We start from the raw sequence: 8223 nt of genomic DNA, 5'->3' as shown, positions 1-8223 counted from the left end.
CTCCTCCTCCTCCTCCCCTCCTCCTCCTCCTCTCCTCCTCCTCCTCCTGGTCCTCCTCCTCCTCTCCTCCTCCTCCTCCTCCTGCTCCTCCTCCTCCTGCTCCTTCCTGTAGCCTATTACATGTTGGTAACAGTTTTTTACATTGCTTACATAATTAGAAAGATCAGAGTCTTTAAAATAGCTTGATTCAGTAATTCATGTGACTTTTTTTCTGCATATGAACCTGAGATTGAAGAACTCCTTTACTCACAGAATTGAGTGAATCACTTTCTAATTATCTAAAACTACTGTTATTATGGTCCATGATTTCAAAATTGTTGTACTGTTTATTTTTGTATTGATTATTTGTATTTATTTTAGTATTGAGTAGATTTCTCCCCCATTGACATGCAGTTTATTGGTGGTTTTTTATATGATACAGAAAGGTGTTTGTTATAGACTCAGAATGACAACCAATTATAATGAATCTTTAAGGCAGCAGAGCAGAGTATGAGAGAGTGTTGAATTTGGAGCCAGGAAGATTACATTTTAAAGTCCTCCCTGAGTCCTACTGGCATTGGACAAATGGGCAAATCACTTAACTCCTCTCATCATCAACAAATATTTCTTAAGTATCTACTATGTGCCAGGCATTGTTCTAAGTACCTCTCTGATTCTGTTTCCTCATCTGTCAAAATGTGGACAATGCTACCTATTGTGACTCCCTCACAGTTTTGTTAGGAGCTATAGATAAGCTAAGATGTTTAATGTGGTTGGAATACTTGGAATTGCTTTGTAAATGTCAGTTATTATTATTAAAGTATGTTGGAAAATACACAACTCTTGCATTAATTCCATGTACCATTGACCTAGTTTACAAGCTCAATTCCATTTTATAGTATCTTTCATGAAAGCTGCAAATTATATTTTGAAAAGCAAAAAAAAAATGTAGTGTTTCCTTCCTAGTAGCAGCTTATTTTTAATGGGAAAAAATGTCACAATAACCAATAATTGGCCTCCAAACAGTGTCTAATTTGCAGAGTCCAGAAACTCTTCTCCATAGTATTCCAAATTGGAAGCTACAAAAGATTTTCAAAAAAATTAATGATTCAACTAAAACCTCCCACTCATAACAACTAATCTCCTGTGTTTCTTTTTACCAGGCATTATCTGATATTTCAGCAAGTACATTAGGTTGTGAGGCTTCATAGATTTTCTTTCACTTTTAAACTTATAATACTTGAACCTGGATAGTACAAATATCATGTCTATTCCTATGTTCATATCTTTGGTCATAAATTCTCTGAACTCCCTGTTTTTTAATTCCAAAGCACACACTAAGTATCTTTTCAAGAATTTTAGAGCTGAGAGATAATAGAGATCATCATAGCAAGCAAATCCCTGGTTATGTAAATTAAGAAATTGAGTCCCATATTCCATCCTTTCTTTCTGGGTTTGATTTTCAGCTTTGCTATTTTTTTTTCCGAGTAACTGAGTAAATTATCTAGAATCTCAATATAATAATTTGTGAAATGAAGGGATTAAAAAATAAAAATTAAAAAATGAGGATAAACTAGTCGATGTTTAGTGTCCTTTCAGCTTCTATAGTCTATGATCATATTCAAATCTCTCCAAAAAGATGGAAAACAATGAATGCCATGTCATATATTTAATCTATTTCTTCAATACAAGAATTAGCACATATCATAAGTGCTCCATGAATATTTGTAGTTTAATTAATTATGCTATAATCTAGTATTAACTTAATCTGATCATTCTTGTAAAGGAGAAAACAAAGGAGGTAGGAAGAAAGAAAGGGGGAGGGGAACAGACCCTTGGGATTACTAGTAGTAAACAAATTTCTACCATTTTATAGTACCGCTTTAAGATTTTGTTGAACCCTACAATTTAGGAAACACTACACAACCTTTCTTATTTCTCCTATTTCAATATCAGAAATGGAAATCATATTAAAGTAGCTATATTACCATCCACTTTGGTGTTGCTCCCTAAGAATCATGGAACTTTTCCATCTTATTTTTAGTGAAGACTCCTATATATTTGATCTTCCCTCATAATGTGAGTTTCTTGATAGCAGAGAATGTCTCCCTGTGATTAGGATAGTGTTTTTCATATACTAAGCAATTAATAAATGATTTTTTCCTTCATTTGCCATCCTTTTCTTTAAGTAGCACACATTATTTTGACTTGAAAGAAAATGGGATTTTACTATATAAATTAAGAGATCTAGTGAGGATCTTATAAATGTCTTCAAATTACTGAAATCCTTCAGAACAAAATTTGACTCATTATATTCCTCAACTCTTGATGGTAGAATATGGAGCAAAGATTGGAAAGGGCAAAGGAGAAAAAATAATTCTATCTTAAAGAAAACAAAAACTTTTATGAATTATAAGAGATATTCCAAAATAGAATAGATTGCCTCTGGACATAGCGGATTTGTCAACATTAGAGATTTTCAAGCAAAGACTACATAACAATTTGGCAGGTAAGTTGTAGTGAGATTCTTTTTTTCCCCCCCCATGTATGAGTTGGACTAGATTACTACTGTCAGTGGCAGCATGTCCCTGCAAACAAACAGATTCTATAATTCCTATTATCTATTTTCAGTGCCTTAGATAGGGTACATGTCTCTATTACATCTTCTTAGACTCTTCATTCATCCTGAAAAGACCTTCTCATATTCAGGCTCCTTAATACCTGTTTTTCCCATGTATATCCTATTGTCAACAAACTCCCCTCCAAATTTCTTTCACTTCCTTCTTTGGCTGAAACTTGTCTTTCCCCTTAGGGTATCATATCACTTATCATCTTTCCCACTACAGCCCACTATTTCTTCTGCCTCAACTTTTCAAAGTTTGTAGAGCTCTTTTTCTAAGTCCATCCTTCATTTACTTCACTCCTTCCAGACCTTTGCAATCTCTTCATCCTTCTACTCCTATCCTTATTGCTATTTAGTGAACTTGATCAACATTCTCAATGAATTTAGCACCTGACTATGGCTTTCCACTCCCCACTAAGTCTAGCAATCATCCTCAGGGACTTTATGTTGGTTATCTATTCAAACACAATACACAGTTCCTTTATCTTAATTAACTCCACTGACCAACTTCTTCAACTTGATTCAATCAGTAGTCAGTAGGTCACACTTGAGACTCTTCTATTTTATAAAACTACTTCTTCTCCAAAATCTTATTTTAGTTAAGCTGTTTCTGAGACCTGGACTATCCTCCTTCTTTGACTTTCCTTTTTAATTAATTATACATTCTTTACCAATCATATACAATCAATACCTTATTCATTCCTATCTCTCTCATGGTCATGATCTTTTTCTCTGATATTACTATCACTACCCAAGTACAATCTTTATTATTCTCTTGGATCATTACAATAAGTTTCTAACATATTTGCATTCTCTCTTTTCTTTACTTGTGCAGTCCCTTCTGCATATCCTCTTAAATATCACTCCTTTTTCATGTATTTTATTGTTTAGTCATAAAACATTCATTAAGTACCTACTCTGTGCCAGACACTATACTAGATACTATAGAGAGAATTGTTTTAGTAGTCCCTGCCCTCAAAAACCTGACATTTTTTAGGGGGTAGGCATTATAGTGGTAACAACAATGTAGACAGAAAATATACAATATTTCCAAAATTGCTTTAAGGACTATGTCATTAATTTTAGGGAATCAGGAAAACTCTCATGAGAGATATTATTTACCAATAGACTGTTATTAAGTGTCTTCTGTGTGCCAAGACTGGGCAGCTAGGTGGTATGTTGGATAGAGCACTGGGCTTAGAATCAGGAATCTTTCTGAGTCAAAATCTAGCTTCAGACACTTAATATTTGTGTAAGCCTGGACAAGAAACTTAATCATGTTTATATCATTTCCATATCTATAAAATGAGTTGGAGAAGGAAATGGAAAAAAACCCTAAATGGGCTTACGAAGAGTTGACCACCACTGAAAATGACTAAATATCATGTGTCATGGAACCATTTTAAGGAATGGGATATATAGGGACGAAAAATAAAAAGCAAAAGATAGTCATCAATTTCAAGAAACTCAAAATCTAATGGAATGTGGTGATTGGGTGAAAACATTTAAGCAGTTATGTAGGAATGAGATATCCATAAGGTAAATTTGAAATAATGATCAAAGGAAAGGCTTTGGCATTAAGGGGGATCAGGAAAGGCTCCCTGCAGAAGGTGGAGTTTTAGCTGAGATTTGAAGACTCTAGAATGGAGAAAGAAGTCTGAAAGTAAAGATGAGAATCAAGGTGGCTCATAAGCTGAGCCTTGAATGAAATTGAAGATTTAATGTGGCAGAGGAAAGAATGGAGAGTATTTCAAGGATGAAAGATAGCTTGCTCAAATATACAATGATATACCTTATACTGGAAACAGCAAGTAATCTAGCTTTTCTCAAACCCTCTGTGCATGAAAGAGAGCAATATGCAAAATACCTGACCAGGTAAAGTAGAATCAGACTGATTTCAAAATCAAACAAAAGAGTAGGCTTTTTCTCATAGAGGCAAAAAGAACAAAATGGAACTTATTGAGCTAGAAAGTGTTATATTAAAGGAAGGTCACTTGTATCTATTTGAGGTAGTAGAAATGATGTACAGAGAGGATAAGATGACACTTCTCCTTTATAACAGTTGCCCAGGCAGGATCCTTCAGGTCAAAGAAGTATATCCCTTCAGGACCCACCTGGGGTTAATTGATATATTGATTTGGGCTCTTCAGCTAGGATAATGATGATATTCTGACTGCGTTGTCTCCCTTCCCAAAAGAAGCTTTGAAAATGATTTAGGAAGGTACTTTAAACTTTATATATTAATAAGAAGGATAAGGGTAAAGGACTGAGGTACTGGAGACCCTATTAAAAATTATTACTACCAAATCTCTCAACTGCTGGCAAATGAAGAATCAATGTTAGCTTCCCTCTAGTTCAGCCTGGCCTCTAGTTCAACCTAAACCAGAGTAGGTAAAGTGCTGGGAAATCTTCAGCTTCTTCTTCTGTAGATCTTAGCCTTAAGATCCTTTCCACCCTTTCCACCCTCTTCTTCATCTCCTGCCCACTTCCCGGATCCCTCCCGGGCCCTGGGAAGCCTAGATATCCACCCTTTCCACCCTCTTCTTCATCTCCTGCCCACTTCCCAGATCCCTCCCGGGCCCTGGGAAGCCTAGATATCTAGATGATGAAACTCCTAATATCTAGGGACAGTAGACACCAAGGTGGTGGTCAAGTACAGGTTGATAACAGTTTATCAAGTACAGGAAGAGCTTGCAGAGAGATGTTTGCAACTCTCTCACTCCAAGACCAGGATCCACCGATCTCTAGCCTCAGCACAGGTAAAAGACCCAGAACTTCTGCTCAGGGTTCTCAACTGCCCCCTCCTGCCTTTTGCATGCCTCCCTGGGAACATTCTATCCAACTGACTTATCTGTCAATCATTGAATGAACTTCAAGCTCCCAGAGATTCAATATAACAAAAGTCACATGAGTAGTTCTGTACTTTAGGAATATTGACTTTCCAGTTGTGTGCATTATGGATTGGGCAGGGGATAGAATGGAGGAAGGGAGAACTATTAGGAGGCTGTAGGAATAATTTAGGCAAAAGTGGCGAGGATGAAGACTATGGATGGAGAAAGGGGGAACTGTGAGAGATAGAATGGACTTGGCAACTGACTTGATATGAGGGGTGATAGGGAATGAGGAATCAAGTTTGATTCATATTACAAACCTGAGAGATAGGACAGAAAGTGAGATCTTTAGCAGAAATGAAGTTAGGAATAAGGTTGTATTTAAGAAGAAAGAGAATAAAATCACACAATCAAAGAATTTAATTGTTGGAAAAGCCTTAGGTGCCATCTACCTCAAATCATACAAGAAATGACCTCTGTGTAGAGTTTTTCCTTTTGATGAGCTTTCAAGACCCTCCACAATTCAGTCTCTGCCTTTATAGCTTTAATTCCTGCCTCACATTATATACTTTTTGTATTTCATATTACATACTTTGCATTCAAACCAAGATAGAATATTTTCTGTTCACCACACACACTCTATGTATTCCATCCTTGGTGACTCTGTTCTCAATGTTCCCTAAACTTGGAATTTCATTGTTTTCCTGTGTTTATCACTTAAATTATTACCCTTTCTTTAAATTCCAACCCAAATTTCATTCCTTCTCTAAGGCTTTTCCTGAAACTGGCCATTAATCATGACCTTCTTTATTCTCATACCTTCAGTAGCTCTGTTAGCATATCAGTGCATTAGCTTGACCTATATATGCATTTGAGGCCAAGGACAATGGCTTTGCATTTTCCCCAGTGCAAAGCATAGTGCTCTATGAACAATAGATTTTTTTTAATTTTTTATTTTGAATAGTTACATGTTTCAGAACAAGAGATGTTTAATAAGTGTTGCTGATTGAAATCATCTAAATAGTCTGGGAATTCCTCGTAGTCAGGGACTGGGTCTTAAGTCCTATCTTATTGTATCTGTACACGACATATATACATGCAACACAACAGCTGTATTTTTGCTAAAATCCAGTGATTACAAGGATGCATTCTATATCTACAATCTATCCCTAGTTCTACATATGCACAGGTGTGCATACACATATGGGTGTGTTTGAGCTGAATTGAATTTTGGTACTCAATGAATATAAAATTTTGATCACCACTATAACTAGCACCATTTTTTTTCCTTCAAGAGAAATAGCAATTTCAAAATTTGCTCTTTTCTCAATAAATGGACCTATGGGCCTTACAAGCTTCTGCATCATAGGTGGACTGACACAGAGGAAAGATTTATACTATAACTAGTCCTTCATGAATAAAAATTATAATGATAATGAAAATCGACACAATAGTGCATTTAATGTTTATGAAGTGCTTGAAATATATTATCTCATCTAATTCTCACTACGTCTCTTAGTTATGGGTACTTTTATCATCCTCATTGTATAGATAAAGAAACTTTAAATGATGTGGTCAGGTTCACACAGCTAATAAATGTCTGAGATAGAATTCAAATCCAGGTCTTACTGACTATAAATGCAGTAATTAAGACACTAGGCCATACTGTAATCTCTATGATAGCAAAGATGTGGTAGTCTTCCCAGAGATATGTGAAGACCAATGCTCATCCAGACATGCTTCTAGGCACTTCAAAGACTATTGGTATTCAATGGGATTCTTTTCAAAAGGATACGTCTAAGAAAAGAAATCACTTCTGATTCCATTTCATTAGTATCGATGTTCATTACCTATTTTTATTAAGAATATAGTTCCATAAATATTTTAATGTCTAACTTCCCCAAAGGTATATTAACAACAAGTTTTAAGTCATTTAAAAATGGATCATCTGACCTCTAGCTCCTGGAACTCCTCTTCTTCTTCCACATCGTAGGAGAGAGTATGAATTTTGATGTCATCTGAAGAAAGATCGATGAATTTCCCATCAGGATACTCCAGACTATCTTTGGTAGGTGAGCGGTCCTCGATAAAGGTGGTCTCACAGCAGTCTGAGCTCCCACTCTCCCCCCAGGAGCGTAGCACATTCTCCGAATACAGAATAATATTGGGACGATAGTGAGACTCCACAGTCTGTTGAAGTGTATTGGGGTCCAGTAACTGCTGCACTGGATCATTTCTGCTGTTTTCTAGGCAGCTCTGAGATGAGATATTCCCCACTATGTGAGTCTGATACTGGGGTGTTGGATAAACAGAGACCAGGCCATCTCTGTTCTCTGCCATTAAGTTTCTGGTGTTAATTAAGCCGTTCCTTTTTCCAGCTTCACTAATTTTACTGTGCATTAGTACACTATTCTGTTCAATTAGGCCATCCATATTGTTTTTGCTTCCCCTGCAGTATTATTAGCTGGTATCTTGAAAACACAGGTCACATTTGCCTAATGGATACCATTTTCCTAGAGGCAAAAAAAAAAAAAAAAATTGAGATGAGAAATAAAAGCTAAAGGGGATTTTGGGGAAAAAAAAAACTAGTAACAGAAATCATTCAAAGTGTCATTGTTATAAATCATTCAATTCCCCTTATATCCATATTAGTTAGCACAGGAAATTAATAATAATCATCCTCATTAGCTCATGAATTTTAAAAGCATTATATTAGAATACCCAGTTGTAAGGAAACTACATATAAATCACCAGTCTGTATTAAAACAACACAATGAAAAACATTCATCC

At 35.8% G+C, this 8223-nt stretch overlaps 1 protein-coding gene across 1 annotated transcript in view; it reads right to left on the bottom strand.

Annotated features, from left to right (window-relative positions):
• The window catches only part of SYNDIG1 (synapse differentiation inducing 1), a 191107-nt gene extending 183241 nt beyond the window's left edge, over positions 1–7866 (bottom strand). Inside the window, exon 1 of the mRNA XM_044660761.1 lies at positions 7387–7866. Coding sequence (XP_044516696.1) covers positions 7387–7866 — 480 coding nt within the window. The remainder of the gene's footprint in view (positions 1–7386) is intronic.
• Positions 7867–8223: the final 357 nt, after the last annotated feature.

This window comes from Gracilinanus agilis, chromosome 2, assembly GCF_016433145.1.
Source record: "Gracilinanus agilis isolate LMUSP501 chromosome 2, AgileGrace, whole genome shotgun sequence".
Taxonomy (NCBI): domain Eukaryota; kingdom Metazoa; phylum Chordata; class Mammalia; order Didelphimorphia; family Didelphidae; genus Gracilinanus; species Gracilinanus agilis.
Note: the sequence above shows the minus strand (reverse complement) of the source record. Positions and strands in the feature narration are given on the sequence as shown.